Source organism: Euprymna scolopes, chromosome 7, assembly GCF_053919585.1.
Source record: "Euprymna scolopes isolate OS-2025 chromosome 7, ASM5391958v1, whole genome shotgun sequence".
Classification (NCBI taxonomy): Eukaryota; Metazoa; Mollusca; class Cephalopoda; order Sepiida; family Sepiolidae; genus Euprymna; species Euprymna scolopes.
In genome coordinates this window covers 161,476,536-161,496,149 of record NC_136488.1, presented here as the reverse complement: position 1 = coordinate 161,496,149, position 19,614 = coordinate 161,476,536, and the positions used below count along the sequence as shown (strand labels likewise).

At 29.9% G+C, this 19,614-nt stretch overlaps 1 protein-coding gene across 2 annotated transcripts in view; it reads right to left on the bottom strand.

Annotated features, from left to right (window-relative positions):
- Positions 1-19,614, bottom strand: part of LOC145280113 (ubiquitin-conjugating enzyme E2 U-like) — a 66,329-nt gene that overhangs the window by 20,921 nt on the left and 25,794 nt on the right. For both annotated transcript variants that reach the window (XM_080131866.1, XM_080131865.1), the window contains exons 3-5: positions 8,332-8,424; positions 5,096-5,181; positions 370-499 (exon numbers count right to left, since the gene is read on the bottom strand). In XM_080131866.1, coding sequence (XP_079987992.1) covers positions 370-499; positions 5,096-5,181; positions 8,332-8,424 — 309 coding nt within the window. The remainder of the gene's footprint in view (positions 1-369; positions 500-5,095; positions 5,182-8,331; positions 8,425-19,614) is intronic.

Below are 19,614 nucleotides of genomic sequence, written 5' to 3'. Positions count from 1 at the left end.
AGTTTGGCCTTGTCTGACGCTGATGAGATGACCTCTGGTCCATTGATAATGGTTGGGATAGAACGCACACTTCTGTTCAGGATCCTATTTGTTATTTGCCAAAACTGGTGGGAACCAAGCCGCTGATCAGCTACCTTGGATTTAAGTACAATGTTTTTATAGGCTGACTTACCTGACTCCAAAGGGAGTAGGGATGGAAATTCTTGTTAATCAAACATTGGAGCCCTAAAGGGACAAGGATACAACAAATGAGTGAGGGGGGGGGGATAAATAAATGCCAATAGTTGGAGGCCTTATTTATACCGGTAAATCTCATTTTTATTCTACACAGAGAAATTCTATCATTTCAAAATGAACAAAAAAACTTACACTCAAAGTTTTGGCTGTACCTTACACAATCAGCAACAATTTGTTGATAAGTATGTGGTGACTTGATAAACATATTTCTTGCTTGTTTATTTAAGACGTTCTTTTCAAGAACAGGATTACAGAGAAGATCCTACAAATGATTAGAATATGTGCTATTATAGAAGGATGTATGAAACAATAATAAAACAATAATAAAACAATGATACAATAAAACAATAATAAAACAATGAGACAACAATAAAATAATAATACAATAATGAAACAATAAAACAACAATGAGACAATAATAAAACAATAAAACAATAATGAAATAACAATAAAACAATAATGAAATAATAATAAAACAATAATGAAATAATAATAAAACAATAATGGGTGTGTGCTAAGATAGAGTCGACAGATCGATTTTTTTAAATATATGGTTTTAAGCAAAAATTTCAGTACTTAATTGTCATACCGAAAATAGTAATATATCCAAAAATTACGAAAATCTATCGAGTAGAGCAATGTTATTATGTTTTTATTAGTGTTGGGACAATTAATCCGAATCAGCATCAGAAAAATTGGAATTTTTGTGGTGTTGGGATTGATATCGGAAAAAATGTGCCTATTTTCCGATGCCAAAAACGATGTCTTTAATGATCTTTCTGTAATTGATTTTGTTTGAAAGGTTGTTGCAAAGAAGGTAGGTTCCCTCTAATGTGCTAGAAAATTATTCACCTCTCAGAGTATCCTGTACCTCTACAAAGCCACCATTCGCCCATGTATCAAGTATTATTGCATCTACCACTAGACTCTCCCTCTTAGATAAAGTCCAAAAAGTCTTCAATCTTAATAGGCTCCAATTTGTCAACTAGGCCACGCCCCCTGTCCTATCGCCACAATGTTGCATCTCTGTGCCTGTTTTACAAGTAATTTAATGGAATGTGCTCTGATGAACTCGTTGCATTTATGCCTCCCTCAACGAACATATCCCCGACAATCCCGGTTACCAACAAAATCACACCTCTTCATTTCTGAGGTCACTAAATGTCAGAAAGTATTCTATTCTAATAGCTTCTTCTCTAGAACCACTAGACTTTGGAATTTTCTTCCTGCATGCTTCCCAAACTGTACTGATATGCAGAAGTTCAAATTCGACGTAGACAAATGTTGGTTTATGTTGCATTTATCTTTCTTAGGCATAGTCCCAATTAGAAGCCCCTTACGTTGTTTGGAGTGAAAGTGAGTAAAAAAAAATAAATAAATAAAATCTTCCACTGCTGGTAGCAATAACAATATAATAAATATTTATTGATTTTGAACTCCCAGCCAAACTAAGCTCAGCCACAAATGTATTTTTATGTTTGAGAAAATATATGCACATTCAACATGTGTTTTTTGCGCTAATTAGGACAAATTACAGTTTTATAGTTAAATATTTAGAGATTTATACAGAATTGGAATCAGAATTGGTAATTGTATCGGAATTGGGAATTTTGTACGGAATCAGTAAAAATATTGAAATGTTCCCATTACTAGTTTTTAGGAAAAAAATTTAGTGCTATAATCCAAAAGAAAACGTCAAATGTCAGCCATTACAGTAGCGAAAAGAGAGATAAGTATGTCCCCTCTAATCGCAATCTTTAAAGTGTTCACATCTAGAGAAAATGCAATTTCATCCAATTTTCCATAAAAATAATTTTCTAAATGTATTTTCTAATTTTTGGATATATAAAATTATTTTCGACATGACAAGTAACTATTGTTTTTGCTTATAACCACATATTTAAAAAATTGATCTGTCGACCATATCTTAACAAGATCCCAATAATGAAACAATAAAGCAGTAATAAAACAGTAATAAAAAATAATGAAACAATAATAAACAATAATCAAACGAAAATAAAAATAATAAAAAGCAAAACAAAATTAATAAAATAATAATACAATAGCAATGAAACAATAAAAAAACAATAAAAAACAGTAATAAAACAATAATAAAAATTAAGACAATAATAAAACAATAAAACAAAAATAAAAAAGTAATAAAACAACAATGAAACAATAATGAAACTAAAATAGTAATACAAACAATAAAACTATAATGAAACAATACTAACAACAATAAAACAAAAAATAATAAAATAATAAAAAACAATAATGAAACAATAATAAAAACAATATCACAGATAATAATAAAATAATAATGAAACAATGATGGAAAAATAATATAATAAAAATAAAACAATAAAAAATCATATTAAATTAATAATAAAATAATAATGAAATAATAAAACAATATAAAAACAATAATAAAATAAGAATACAAAAATAAAATATTAATAAAACTATAACATGATATTAATAACACAATAAAATAATAATGAAATAATAATAATAATAATAATATAATAATAAAACAACAATCAAAATAATACAAAACCGATAATAACATAATTATAGAAATACAGAAATAATAATGAAATTATAATGAAAATAAAATAATGATAAAACAATAAATAATAATAAAACAATAAATAAATAATAAAACTATAAAAACAATAACAAAATAATAAAAAAGAAATAATGACATAATAATGAAATGAGAATAAAACAATTATGAAATAATAATGAAATAAAAAATGAAATACTAATAAAATACTAATAAAACTAAAATAACAAATAATGGTCTAATTATAAAACAATATTAAATAAATAATAAACAATAATGAAATAATTTAAAACAATATACAATAATGAAATAATGACAAAATAATAGGAATATTGTAATAAAACAATAATAAACCAATAATAAAATAAAAAATAATACAATAAAACAATAATAAAATAATAATAAAACAATAAGAAACAATAGTAAGATAAAAATAAAACAATAAACTAATAATATTTGAAACAATTTTTAAGGAATAATAAAATATTAAAACAAGAATAAAACAGTAATAAAACAATAATGAAATTATTATAAAACCATAACAAAACAATAATGAAACAAAAATGATCCAATTATGAAATAATAAAACAATATGAAATAATAATAAAACAATAAAAACAATAATGAAATAATAAAATAATAATGAAATAATAAAAAATAATAGTAAAACAATAATAAAGCAATAATGAAATAATAAAATTAATAGTAAGCATTAATAAAATAAAATAAGCGATAACAAAACAATAATTAAATAATAATAAAATAATAATAATAATAATTATAATAATCATAAAACAATTATAAAATAATAATGAAATACGAAATAATAAATAAAAAACAATATTAAAATAATAAAACAATTATAAAAATAATAATAAAAAATAATTAAATAATAATAATAAAACAGTCAAATAATTAGAAAACAATAAAAAAACAATAATGAAATAATAATAATAATAATAATAATAATAATAATAATAAAACAATCATAAAACAATAATTAAACTATAATTAAATTATAATAAAACAATAATGAATAATAAAACTAATAATATAATAATAAAACAATAATGAAACAATAATAAAATAATAATGAAATAATAATAAAATCATAATAAATCAAATAACGAAATAATGATAAAATAATAAAACATTAACAAAATAATTATGAAAAAATAATAAAACAATAATGAAATAATAATAAAATAATGATAAAACAAATATAGAAATAATAAAATAATAAAACATTAATGAAATAATTATGAAACAATAATTATTTCATAATAAATTAAAAATTAAACAATAATATAAAATAATAAATAATAGAACAATAATAAAATAATAAAACAATAACGAAATACTAAAACAACAATTAAATAATAATAAAAATAATGAAATAATAATGAAACAATAATTACTTCATAATAAATTAAAAATTAAACAATAATAAAAAATAATAAAACAATAATAAAAAAATAATAAAACAATATTAAAAAATAATAGAACAATAATAAAATAATAATAAAACAACAATTAAATAATAATAATAAATAATGAAATAATAATGAAATAATAATGAAACAATAATGTTTTCATAATAAATTAAAAATTAAACAATAATAAAAAATAATAAAACAATAATAAAATAATAATAAAACATTAAATAATAATAAAAAATAATGAAATAATAATGAAATAATAATGAAATAATAATGAAACAATAATCTTTTGATAATAAATTAGAAATTAGACAATAATAAAAAAATAATAAATAATAAAACAATAAAAAATAATAATAAAATAATAACGAAATAATTAAATAATAATAAAACAATAATGGGCGCTAAAATAGAATCGACAAATCGATTTTTTTTTAAATATATGGTTTTATTATCTGTTAAACAGAAGTTAGAAATTGCTTTTATGGTGAATTTGCTTATGAGTTCCAAGTTGCCAGTTAGAGAGGTTGCTTTATTTTAAGTTGATATTTCCACTCTCAATATGAAAATTAAAAATTTTAAAGTTTTAGGCACTCTTTTTTCTTTTGTTGGCCCTGTTTGTGATATCATTGAAGTCAGGGTACAGTGCAATTTTCATCAAAAGAAATTTGTATTCAAATAAAACATGTCGAAACTCAATCTCTTTTATAATTTCATTTTGTTGAATATTTTAAAATCTTATTTCATTTAAACACTTGCAGTAATATCTACAGCTTATTTATTTATTTCATTGCTATTCAATGGTATTGATTGAACGAATCTGACTGAAATAAATACTGGAGTAAATACTCACTTGTATTGAAGATAATAGTTTTATAATACTTTGAGAATCATTCCATTCTGATGTGTCAAATTCCACGTGTCCAGTTGTTGCATCAACTGAAAAAGCATTAAGAAATTGCATGAATTAATTATGCACCAGAAATATTGAATATACTTTCTTTAATGAAACATTTTTGATTCCTGAAAGGATGAAACACCAGTGTCTGTAAGTATTAAAATAATTATAGTAATAATTATGACAATCCCTTTTAAGAACTCGGTTCTTACTGTTCAGTACTTTAAAGTTGAAATTAAAGTCAGTCACTTAAGCTTACATGCGCAGATTATGGTATTATAATCATTAGATCATTCTCGTCATCTAGACATTTATGCTTTATATAAGTGTTAATTTCAACTGCATTTCTTGCAGTTGACATTAGCTGTGTGGTTTGTTCCTTGCTAATGAAGTCAGAGATGGCTTCGTGGCTGGGCTTGAATTTCCCGACCAGCTGTAATCGTAAATCTTTGTACTGATAATTTCCGAAAGGATGAAACACTAGTGTCTGTAGGTATTAAAATAATTATAGGAATAATTATATATATATATATATATATATATTTAGACAAATATTATTGAATAGCACGGAATTATTCTGTTTTACAATTTTCCTTTTTATCTTCTCCAATCTCCGAATAGTCCTTTTGTTCTTCTCGAAATTGTGTATATGTTGGATCCATAAGTGCGAGCGCTTTCAACAGAAGTACTTCTATCATCCTCAAGCATATTGTAGAAATGAATTCCGTGCTATTCAATAATATTTGTCTAAATGAGAAAATGCTGCCTAAATATACACAATATATATATATATATATATATATATATATATATATATATATATATAGTAAGTTTCGAAAATATATGTCGATTAATTGCAATATATATTTTCAAAATTTACTACCTAGCTCTACTCACATATTAGACACTATTAAATTAATAAATACATAAAATAATGATGTCGATTTTGTTTTTTATATCTTCATATATCCATTTATTTTCCAAGTGATTGATCTGACCTTCTAAAAATTGCTTGGGCAGCCCCATCAGCATTGTATGGTCAGAGTACTTCAAGCAATAAGCAAAGATCTTACCCCACCCAAAAGTTGGGAGGCACGGCCTGAAAAGGTGGACCTCTTAGGTACTACTCAGCATGAATACCTCAGCCTAACAGCTAAAAGGCCACCAAAGTGGTTTACTTTCTGCCGAGCTCATTGTCAAGAACAGGTCCCTGACTGGTATTGCTGTTATGAACACAAGAAAGTGTCGATTTATATATAGAGATAAAGTAAGATTAAGAATGTACGTATTATTAAATGGAATTCTTCGAAAACTGTACTTTCTGTGTAGTTTCCTACAGAAGGTTTTGTATGACCTCTACAGTTAGACGGCTTGGAATCACTGTTTTGATGACACTTATCAAATCGAATTCTGCTGAGAAAGTAAATATTGTGTAGTTCAATCAGATGAGATTATGCGAATGTTATATAGTAGGTAGAACACAAGAAAGTGTCGATCTATCTATTTATCTATCTAACCGGAGAGATGGATAGGAGATGAATGTGAAGAATGTTGAAAGACTGTCAAAATATGGTAAATCATATTGTAGACAAGTTTACCAGAAGAGCTGGTCAGCTGCTCGGATCTACGTGTATGTTACCTAGATCAGGTTAGCTGGAGATGATTGAGTTGGAATTTGGACGTTGAGCAGAGCAGACAGTTTAACAGGTAGGTCGTCCCCCCTTCATTTGGGAGGGAGCTGACGCATGTAAAAATAGAGACCTAGAAGTAACCACGCAAGCAAAGATATTCACTTTCCATTCTTCTGCGCTCGCCACCTGGAAAGTGAATAAAAAGTATATAAAACCAACCAGCATTCTTGGAAGTGAATGAATATTCGTCCAAACAGGTTCCAGCCTCCCCTCCAAGAACAAAATGAATCGCAGGTGAACAAAATCAATGACGCATGCAGGTATGTCCGAAATACATGTATCACACACACATGCGCCCGTTTACATGGGTGCCATTCATGTAGATAACATAACATGATGCCTTTTTGGTACACCATAATATAAAATTGCTACCCAAAGCCTCCAAGTAACTGAAGCAGCAAAGAAACGAATCTTAGCTATGTTAGGGTATGATCACAAAGATTTGGACGATTATATTTATAGCCAGGGGTGCATATTTATAGCTATGAGTTATAAGAGCAAACAAATCAGTTACTGGAATCGATGTATGAAATAGTCTCTTTAAATTTTTCAGTCATAGCTTTTTGTTTTTTCACAAGAAGGGAACTACGTTCTACTGACACTGACTGCATTAATACTATCATTTTTTTTTTTTTACCTGGAATTCTTTACAATTCAAAGCTTCTCTAATTGGATTGACACTGCAATTTTTTGTGGTAACTACATTTAATATTCGTAACTGGATCATTTTATTTATGATATTTATGATAGCTATTTCTTCTGGCATCCCTTTTCGGATCATTTTTCTACAAGAATGGTTCTCGACAACTTATGAACAAGGACACATTTTAACATGTACAGTTAGTTCATGAAAATATCAAACAATGTATTTATGCATCTATATATATATATATATATATATATATATATATATATATATATATATAACTACTTACAATTAAATTTTCATAGATACATTTAAAGTTTGTATTATTTGGATTCTTCAGACTACTGCTCTCACCTTGAGTGTTATTTTCAGTTTCGATTGATGTGACCTCCAACCTTCTTCAGATGTATCTTGGCAAACTCACGAATCTTTCTGTTTTACTTGGAACTCTTTCTGTCCAACTCGGAAATCTCACAGAATTGCGAACAGAACCTTTAATTTAATTTTATTAAATTTTATTTATTTTTATTAAATTTTATTTAATTTTATTAAATTTTATTTAATCCATGGGGAAAGCATGCTCTCGTTTTGTCAGCCATGACTCAGTAGAAGTTCTAAGTAGTTCATAATTGTATTTTGGAGTGTTGCCCGCACTGAGGATTGACCTTTCAACCTCGATGAGAGTGTAACTTTACAACTGAATTTTACCAAGTAATTTATCCACTATGCCAGTAGTCTGAAGAATCCAAATAATATGAATAATCAATCCTCATCTCAAAATTAAGAAAAATCTATTTAAAGTGTCTTTATGGAATCGACGATAACATAAAAACATGTAGAATATGTGATCTTACCATTTGGGTGGAATGGAACAGTGTAGAATGACACACAAGGAGGTTCTTCGTTGTATTCTTCACCAAATTTTAAAATCAAAATGAATATCCCACCTGAAAAAAAAGTTTTAACAATTAATGAGCTTTTATTGCCTTTGAAATAGAATATTTTTTAATTATGAACCATGTTTGATTTTAGAAGAGTTTCTGGTGAGCAGCTAATCTGTATAAATCCTGAGATGAAAAATAGTTTCAGTGGGTAGCTAGTCTGTATAAATCCTGAGATGAAAAATAGTTTCAGTGGGTAGCTAATCTGTATAAATCCTGAGATGAAAAATAGTTTCAGTGGGTAGCTAGTCTGTATAAATCTTGAGATGAAAAATAGTTTCAGTGGGTAGCTAGTCTGTATAAATCCTGAGATGAAAAATAGTTTCAGTGGGTAGCTAATCTGTATAAGTCCTGAGATGAAAAATAGTTTCAGTGGGTAGCTAGTCTGTATAAATCCTGAGATGAAAAATAGTTTCAGTGGGTAGCTAGTCTGTATAAATCCTGAGATGAAAAATAGTTTCAGTGGGTAGCTAGTCTGTATAAATCCTGAGATGAAAAATAGTTTCAGTGGGTAGCTAGTCTGTATAAATCCTGAGATGAAAAATAGTTTCAGTGGGTAGCTAGTCTGTATAAATCCTGAGATGAAAAATAGTTTCAGTGGGTAGCTAATCTGTATAAATCCTGAGATGAAAAATAGTTTCAGTGGGTAGCTAGTCTGTATAAATCCTGAGATGAAAAATAGTTTCAGTGGGTAGCTAATCTGTATAAATCCTGAGATGAAAAATAGTTTCAGTGGGTAGCTAATCTGTATAAATCCTGAGATGAAAAATAGTTTCAGTGGGTAGCTAATCTGTATAAATCCTGAGATGAAAAATAGTTTCAGTGGGTAGCTAGTCTGCATAAATCCTGAGATGAAAAATAGTTTCAGTGGGTAGCTAATCTGTATAAATCCTGAGATGAAAAATAGTTTCAGTGGGTAGCTAATCTGTATAAATCCTGAGATGAAAAATAGTTTACGTGGGTAGCTAATCTGTATAAATCCTGAGATGAAAAATAGTTTCAGTGGGTAGCTAATCTGTATAAATCCTGAGATGAAAAATAGTTTCAGTGGGTTACTAATCTGTATAAATCCTGAGATGAAAAATAGTTTCAGTGGGTAGCTAATCTGTATAAATCCTGAGATGAAAAATAGTTTCAGTGGGCAGCTAATCTGTATACATCCTGAGATGAAAAATAGTTTCAGTGGGTAGCTAATCTGTATAAATCCTGAGATGAAAAATAGTTTCAGTGGGTAGCTAATCTGTATAAATCCTGAGATGAAAAATAGTTTCAGTGGGTAGCTAATCTGTATAAATCCTGAGATGAAAAATAGTTTCAGTGGGTAGCTAATCTGTATAAATCCTGAGATGAAAAATAGTTTCAGTGGGTAGCTAATCTGTATAAATCCTGAGATGAAAAATAGTTTCAGTGGGTAGCTAATCTGTATAAATCCTGAGATGAAAAATAGTTCCAGTGGGTAGCTAGTCTGTATAAATCCTGAGATGAAAAATAGTTTCAGTGGGTAGCTAATCTGTATAAATCCTGAGATGAAAAATAGTTTCAGTGGGTAGCTAATCTGTATAAATCCTGAGATGAAAAATAGTTTCAGTGGGTAGCTAATCTGTATAAATCCTGAGATGAAAAATAGTTTCAGTGGGTAGCTAATCTGTATAAATCCTGAGATGAAAAATAGTTTCAGTGGGTAGCTAATCTGTATAAATCCTGAGATGAAAAATAGTTTCAGTGGGTAGCTAATCTGTATAAATCCTGAGATGAAAAATAGTTTCAGTGGGTAGCTAATCTGTATAAATCCTGAGATGAAAAATAGTTTCAGTGGGTAGCTAGTCTGTATAAATCTTGAGATGAAAAATAGTTTCAGTGGGTAGCTAATCTGTATAAATCCTGAGATGAAAAATAGTTTCAGTGGGTAGCTAATCTGTATAAATCCCGAGATGAAAAATAGTTTCAGTGGGTAGCTAATCTGTATAAATCCTGAGATGAAAAATAGTTTCAGTGGGTAGCTAATCTGTATAAATCCTGAGATGAAAAATAGTTTCAGTGGGTAGCTAATCTGTATAAATCCTGAGATGAAAAATAGTTTCAGTGGGTAGCTAATCTGTATAAATCCTGAGATGAAAAATAGTTTCAGTGGGTAGCTAATCTGTATAAATCCTGAGATGAAAAATAGTTTCAGTGGGTAGCTAATCTGTATAAATCCTGAGATGAAAAATAGTTTCAGTGGGTAGCTAATCTGTATAAATCCTGAGATGAAAAATAGTTTCAGTGGGTAGCTAATCTGTATAAATCCTGAGATGAAAAATAGTTTCAGTGGGTAGCTAATCTGTATAAATCCTGAGATGAAAAATAGTTTCAGTGGGTAGCTAATCTGTATAAATCCTGAGATGAAAAATAGTTTCAGTGGGTAGCTAATCTGTATAAATCCTGAGATGAAAACTAGTTTCAGTGGGTAGCTAATCTGTATAAATCCTGAGATGAAAACTAGTTTCAGTGGGTAGCTAATCTGTATAAATCCTGAGATGAAAAATAGTTTCAGTGGGTAGCTAATCTGTATAAATCCTGAGATGAAAAATAGTTTCAGTGGGTAGCTAATCTGTATAAATCCTGAGATGAAAAATAGTTTCAGTGGGTAGCTAATCTGTATAAATCCTGAGATGAAAAATAGTTTCAGTGGGTAGCTAATCTGTATAAATCCTGAGATGAAAAATAATTTCAGTGGGTAGCTAATCTGTATAAATCCTGAGATGAAAAATAGTTTCAGTGGGTAGCTAATCTGTATAAATCCTGAGATGAAAAATAGTTTCAGTGGGTAGCTAGTCTGTATAAATCCTGAGATGAAAAATAATTTCAGTGGGTAGCTAGTCTGTATAAATCCTGAGATGAAAAATAATTTCAGTGGGTAGCTAGTCTGTATAAATCCTGAGATGAAAAATAATTTCAGTGGGTAGCTAGTCTGTATAAATCCTGAGATGAAAAATAGTTTCAGTGGGTAGCTAGTCTGTATAAATCCTGAGATGAAAAATAGTTTCAGTGGGTAGCTAGTCTGTATAAATCCTGAGATGAAAAATAGTTTCAGTGGGTAGCTAGTCTGTATAAATCCTGAGATGAAAAATAGTTTCAGTGGGTAGCTAGTCTGTATAAATCCTGAGATGAAAAATAGTTTCAGTGGGTAGCTAATCTGTATAAATCCTGAGATGAAAAATAATTTCAGTGGGTAGCTAATCTGTATAAATCCTGAGATGAAAAATAGTTTCAGTGGGTAGCTAGTCTGTATAAATCCTGAGATGAAAAATAGTTTCAGTGGGTAGCTAGTCTGTATAAATCCTGAGATGAAAAATAGTTTCAGTGGGTAGCTAGTCTGTATAAATCCTGAGATGAAAAATAGTTTCAGTGGGTAGCTAATCTGTATAAATCCTGAGATGAAAAATAGTTTCAGTGGGTAGCTAATCTGTATAAATCCTGAGATGAAAAATAATTTCAGTGGGTAGCTAATCTGTATAAATCCTGAGATGAAAAATAGTTTCAGTGGGTAGCTAATCTGTATAAATCCTGAGATGAAAAATAATTTCAGTGGGTAGCTAATCTGTATAAATCCTGAGATGAAAAATAATTTCAGTGGGTAGCTAATCTGTATAAATCCTGAGATGAAAAATAGTTTCAGTGGGTAGCTAGTCTGTATAAATCCTGAGATGAAAAATAATTTCAGTGGGTAGCTAGTCTGTATAAATCCTGAGATGAAAAATAGTTTCAGTGGGTAGCTAGTCTGTATAAATCCTGAGATGAAAAATAGTTTCAGTGGGTAGCTAGTCTGTATAAATCCTGAGATGAAAAATAGTTTCAGTGGGTAGCTAATCTGTATAAATCCTGAGATGAAAAATAGTTTCAGTGGGTAGCTAATCTGTATAAATCCTGAGATGAAAAATAGTTTCAGTGGGTAGCTAATCTGTATAAATCCTGAGATGAAAAATAGTTTCAGTGGGTAGCTAATCTGTATAAATCCTGAGATGAAAAATAGTTCCAGTGGGTAGCTAATATGTATAAATCCTGAGATGAAAAATAGTTTCAGTGGGTAGCTAATCTGTATAAATCCTGAGATGAAAAATAGTTTCAGTGGGTAGCTAATCTGTATAAATCCTGAGATGAAAAATAGTTTCAGTGGGTAGCTAATCTGTATAAATCCTGAGATGAAAAATAGTTTCAGTGGGTAGCTAATCTGTATAAATCCTGAGATGAAAAATAGTTTCAGTGGGTAGCTAGTCTGTATAAATCTTGAGATGAAAAATAGTTTCAGTGGGTAGCTAATCTGTATAAATCCTGAGATGAAAAATAGTTTCAGTGGGTAGCTAATCTGTATAAATCCTGAGATGAAAAATAGTTTCAGTGGGTAGCTAATCTGTATAAATCCTGAGATGAAAAATAGTTTCAGTGGGTAGCTAGTCTGTATAAATCCTGAGATGAAAAATAGTTTCAGTGGGTAGCTAGTCTGTATAAATCCTGAGATGAAAAATAGTTTCAGTGGGTAGCTAATCTGTATAAATCCTGAGATGAAAAATAGTTTCAGTGGGTAGCTAATCTGTATAAATCCTGAGATGAAAAATAGTTTCAGTGGGTAGCTAATCTGTATAAATCCTGAGATGAAAAATAGTTTCAGTGGGTAGCTAATCTGTATAAATCCTGAGATGAAAAATAGTTCCAGTGGGTAGCTAATATGTATAAATCCTGAGATGAAAAATAGTTTCAGTGGGTAGCTAATCTGTATAAATCCTGAGATGAAAAATAGTTTCAGTGGGTAGCTAATCTGTATAAATCCTGAGATGAAAAATAGTTTCAGTGGGTAGCCAATCTGTATAAATCCTGAGATGAAAAATAGTTTCAGTGGGTAGCTAATCTGTATAAATCCTGAGATGAAAAATAGTTTCAGTGGGTAGCTAATCTGTATAAATCCTGAGATGAAAAATAGTTTCAGTGGGTAGCTAATCTGTATAAATCCTGAGATGAAAAATAGTTTCAGTGGGTAGCTAATCTGTATAAATCCTGAGATGAAAAATAGTTTCAGTGGGTAGCTAATCTGTATAAATCCTGAGATGAAAAATAGTTTCAGTGGGTAGCTAGTCTGTATAAATCGTGAGATGAAAAATAGTTTCAGTGGGTAGCTAATCTGTATAAATCCTGAGATGAAAAATAGTTTCAGTGGGTAGCTAATCTGTATAAATCCTGAGATGAAAAATAGTTTCAGTGGGTAGCTAATCTGTATAAATCCTGAGATGAAAAATAGTTTCAGTGGGTAGCTAATCTGTATAAATCCTGAGATGAAAAATAGTTTCAGTGGGTAGCTAATCTGTATAAATCCTGAGATGAAAAATAGTTTCAGTGGGTAGCTAATCTGTATAAATCCTGAGATGAAAAATAGTTTCAGTGGGTAGCTAATCTGTATAAATCCTGAGATGAAAAATAGTTTCAGTGGGTAGCTAATCTGTATAAATCCTGAGATGAAAAATAGTTTCAGTGGGTAGCTAATCTGTATAAATCCTGAGATGAAAAATAGTTTCAGTGGGTAGCTAATCTGTATAAATCCTGAGATGAAAAATAGTTTCTAGTGGGTAGCTAATCTGTATAAATCCTGAGATGAAAAATAGTTTCAGTGGGTAGCTAATCTGTATAAATCCTGAGATGAAAAATAGTTTCAGTGGGTAGCTAATCTGTATAATTCCTGAGATGAAAACTAGTTTCAGTGGGTAGCTAATCTGTATAAATCCTGAGATGAAAAATAGTTTCAGTGGGAAGCTAATCTGTATAAATCCTGAGATGAAAAATAGTTTCAGTGGGTAGCTAATCTGTATAAATCCTGAGATGAAAAATAGTTTCAGTGGGTAGCTAATCTGTATAAATCCTGAGATGAAAAATAGTTTCAGTGGGTAGCTAATCTGTATAAATCCTGAGATGAAAAATAGTTTCAGTGGGTAGCTAATCTGTATAAATCCTGAGATGAAAAATAATTTCAGTGGGTAGCTAGTCTGTATAAATCCTGAGATGAAAAATAGTTTCAGTGGGTAGCTAATCTGTATAAATCCTGAGATGAAAAATAGTTTCAGTGGGTAGCTAGTCTGTATAAATCCTGAGATGAAAAATAATTTCAGTGGGTAGCTAGTCTGTATAAATCCTGAGATGAAAAATAATTTCAGTGGGTAGCTAGTCTGTATAAATCCTGAGATGAAAAATAGTTTCAGTGGGTAGCTAGTCTGTATAAATCCGTAGATGAAAAATAGTTTCAGTGGGTAGCTAATCTGTATAAATCCTGAGATGAAAAATAATTTCAGTGGGTAGCTAATCTGTATAAATCCTGAGATGAAAAATAGTTTCAGTGGGTAGCTAGTCTGTATAAATCCTGAGATGAAAAATAGTTTCAGTGGGTAGCTAGTCTGTATAAATCCTGAGATGAAAAATAGTTTCAGTGGGTAGCTAGTCTGTATAAATCCTGAGATGAAAAATAGTTTCAGTGGGTAGCTAATCTGTATAAATCCTGAGATGAAAAATAGTTTCAGTGGGTAGCTAATCTGTATAAATCCTGAGATGAAAAATAGTTTCAGTGGGTAGCTAATCTGTATAAATCCTGAGATGAAAAATAATTTCAGTGGGTAGCTAATCTGTATAAATCCTGAGATGAAAAATAGTTTCAGTGGGTAGCTAATCTGTATAAATCCTGAGATGAAAAATAATTTCAGTGGGTAGCTAATCTGTATAAATCCTGAGATGAAAAATAATTTCAGTGGGTAGCTAATCTGTATAAATCCTGAGATGAAAAATAGTTTCAGTGGGTAGCTAGTCTGTATAAATCCTGAGATGAAAAATAATTTCAGTGGGTAGCTAGTCTGTATAAATCCTGAGATGAAAAATAGTTTCAGTGGGTAGCTAGTCTGTATAAATCCTGAGATGAAAAATAGTTTCAGTGGGTAGCTAGTCTGTATAAATCCTGAGATGAAAAATAGTTTCAGTGGGTAGCTAGTCTGTATAAATCCTGAGATGAAAAATAGTTTCAGTGGGTAGCTAATCTGTATAAATCCTGAGATGAAAAATAATTTCAGTGGGTAGCTAATCTGTATAAATCCTGAGATGAACAATAGTTTCAGTGGGTAGCTAGTCTGTATAAATCCTGAGATGAAAAATAGTTTCAGTGGGTAGCTAATCTGTATAAATCCTGAGATGAAAAATAATTTCAGTGGGTAGCTAGTCTGTATAAATCCTGAGATGAAAAATAATTTCAGTGGGTAGCTAGTCTGTATAAATCCTGAGATGAAAAATAGTTTCAGTGGGTAGCTAGTCTGTATAAATCCTGAGATGAAAAATAGTTTCAGTGGGTAGCTAGTCTGTATAAATCCTGAGATGAAAAATAATTTCAGTGGGTAGCTAGTCTGTATAAATCCTGAGATGAAAAATAATTTCAGTGGGTAGCTAGTCTGTATAAATCCTGAGATGAAAAATAGTTTCAGTGGGTAGCTAGTCTGTATAAATCCTGAGATGAAAAATAATTTCAGTGGGTAGCTAGTCTGTATAAATCCTGAGATGAAAAATAGTTTTAGTGGGTAGCTAATCTGTATAAATCCTGAGATGAAAAATAGTTTCAGTGGGTAGCTAATCTGTATAAATCCTGAGATGAAAAATAGTTTCAGTGGGTAGCTAATCTGTATAAATCCTGAGATGAAAAATAGTTTCAGTGGGTAGCTAGTCTGTATAAATCCTGAGATGAAAAATAATTTCAGTGGGTAGCTAGTCTGTATAAATCCTGAGATGAAAAATAATTTCAGTGGGTAGCTAGTCTGTATAAATCCTGAGATGAAAAATAGTTTCAGTGGGTAGCTAGTCTGTATAAATCCTGAGATGAAAAATAGTTTCAGTGGGTAGCTAGTCTGTATAAATCCTGAGATGAAAAATAGTTTCAGTGGGTAGCTAGTCTGTATAAATCCTGAGATGAAAAATAGTTTCAGTGGGTAGCTAGTCTGTATAAATCCTGAGATGAAAAATAGTTTCAGTGGGTAGCTAGTCTGTATAAATCCTGAGATGAAAAATAGTTTCAGTGGGTAGCTAATCTGTATAAATCCTGAGATGAAAAATAATTTCAGTGGGTAGCTAATCTGTATAAATCCTGAGATGAAAAATAGTTTCAGTGGGTAGCTAGTCTGTATAAATCCTGAGATGAAAAATAGTTTCAGTGGGTAGCTAGTCTGTATAAATCCTGAGATGAAAAATAGTTTCAGTGGGTAGCTAGTCTGTATAAATCCTGAGATGAAAAATAGTTTCAGTGGGTAGCTAATCTGTATAAATCCTGAGATGAAAAATAGTTTCAGTGGGTAGCTAATCTGTATAAATCCTGAGATGAAAAATAGTTTCAGTGGGTAGCTAATCTGTATAAATCCTGAGATGAAAAATAATTTCAGTGGGTAGCTAATCTGTATAAATCCTGAGATGAAAAATAGTTTCAGTGGGTAGCTAATCTGTATAAATCCTGAGATGAAAAATAATTTCAGTGGGTAGCTAATCTGTATAAATCCTGAGATGAAAAATAATTTCAGTGGGTAGCTAATCTGTATAAATCCTGAGATGAAAAATAGTTTCAGTGGGTAGCTAGTCTGTATAAATCCTGAGATGAAAAATAATTTCAGTGGGTAGCTAGTCTGTATAAATCCTGAGATGAAAAATAGTTTCAGTGGGTAGCTAGTCTGTATAAATCCTGAGATGAAAAATAGTTTCAGTGGGTAGCTAGTCTGTATAAATCCTGAGATGAAAAATAGTTTCAGTGGGTAGCTAGTCTGTATAAATCCTGAGATGAAAAATAGTTTCAGTGGGTAGCTAATCTGTATAAATCCGTAGATGAAAAATAATTTCAGTGGGTAGCTAATCTGTATAAATCCTGAGATGAACAATAGTTTCAGTGGGTAGCTAGTCTGTATAAATCCTGAGATGAAAAATAGTTTCAGTGGGTAGCTAATCTGTATAAATCCTGAGATGAAAAATAATTTCAGTGGGTAGCTAGTCTGTATAAATCCTGAGATGAAAAATAATTTCAGTGGGTAGCTAGTCTGTATAAATCCTGAGATGAAAAATAGTTTCAGTGGGTAGCTAGTCTGTATAAATCCTGAGATGAAAAATAGTTTCAGTGGGTAGCTAGTCTGTATAAATCCTGAGATGAAAAATAATTTCAGTGGGTAGCTAGTCTGTATAAATCCTGAGATGAAAAATAATTTCAGTGGGTAGCTAGTCTGTATAAATCCTGAGATGAAAAATAGTTTCAGTGGGTAGCTAGTCTGTATAAATCCTGAGATGAAAAATAGTTTCAGTGGGTAGCTAGTCTGTATAAATCCTGAGATGAAAAATAGTTTCAGTGGGTAGCTAGTATGTATAAATCCTGAGATGAAAAATAGTTTCAGTGGGTAGCTAGTCTGTATAAATCCTGAGATGAAAAATAATTTCAGTGGGTAGCTAGTCTGTATAAATCCTGAGATGAAAAATAGTTTCAGTGGGTAGCTAGTCTGTATAAATCCTGAGATGAAAAATAGTTTCAGTGGGTAGCTAGTCTGTATAAATCCTGAGATGAAAAATAGTTTCAGTGGGTAGCTAGTCTGTATAAATCCTGAGATGAAAAATAATTTCAGTGGGTAGCTAGTCTGTATAAATCTTGAGATGAAAAATAATTTCAGTGGGTAGCTAGTCTACATAAATCTTGAACTGTAAAATTTTGCAGACAAACAGCGAGATTACTTTTCTTGTGAACACAAAAAAATATGTGTGAATTCTAAAATATCCAGTAAGTTTATTAAAAGATTCCGGTTTCTGATTGGGGTTAAGCTGAAGAGACGCCTTTCCAAATTTGATCGGGGCCTTTTGAGCCAGTATGGATGACCAGAAGTGCTATAAAGTCCTTGTTTGATGCAGAGTATTATTTGAACTTTTGTAAACATTGTAAAGAATATATTTTTTAGTTTTTAAATAATTTATTTTATTATCAATGTTTTAAAAAGTTCTATAACCACATAAAAAAATAAAACAATTTATTAAAAATGACAAAATTTATTTTTTGAATCGATTTTTATGATAAAAAAACGATATTTTTATGATGTTTATATTTTATGTTTTTAAAAATAAATATATCGTTCAAATAAAAACGTTTTATCTAAACTCCTATTAAAGTATAGTCTTTATAATGTTTGTTTTAATAAAATAAATATATTGTTCAAATAAAGACGTTTTATCTAAACTCCTATTAAAATATATTCTTTATAATGTTTGTTTTAATAAAATAAATATATTGTTCAAATAAAGACGTTTTATCTAACCTCCTATTAAAATATATTCTTTATAATGTTTGTTTTTATAAAATAAATATATTGTTCAAATAAAGACGTTTTATCTAAACTCCTATTAAAATATATTCTTTATAATGTTTGTTTTTATAAAATAAATATATTGTTCAAATAAAGACGTTTTATCTAAACTCCTATTAAAATATATTCTTTATAATGTTTGTAAAAACCAAATAACATTCTACATCCAATCAGGACTTTATAACACTTCTGGCCATCCATACTGAATCGAGAGGCTCCAGTCAGAATTAGAAAGGCTTCTCTTCAGTATAACCCTAATTGGTTGTTAATAGAATATGGTTCCATTTGATTGGTCAGTTCCTATCACCAGTGTCTATAAATAGAACCTTCCAATATTCTTTAATTATATTCTCATAACATATCAAAAATATTGCAACAATTTTACTAAGGGTTTTACTAGTTATGTACGACAAATTAAAACACAACAAGACACAATGACTGGTTCCTACTGATTTTCTATTCTTGTGATTTAGACAGACACATCATTCGAGCAACCTGTAGAGACCAGATAACCAAGCACAACCACCGGTTGCTGCTCATCCTATATTCAAGCAATCTCAGCACATAAACAGTAAAACAGATTTAGTCACAATATTCACCCATAAAAATTATATGAAATATTCTGACTAAATCTGTTTTATTGTTTACATGCTGAGATTGCTTGAATATGAAATCAGCAGCAACCTGTTTGTATGCCTGGTTGCTTGGTGTCCACAAGTTGCTTGAATGATGTACCTAAATTGCACAAATAGAGAATCAGCAGGAGTCAATTGTTGTGCCTTTTTGTGCCTTGATTTATCGAACATATTTTTTCTACTGAGGG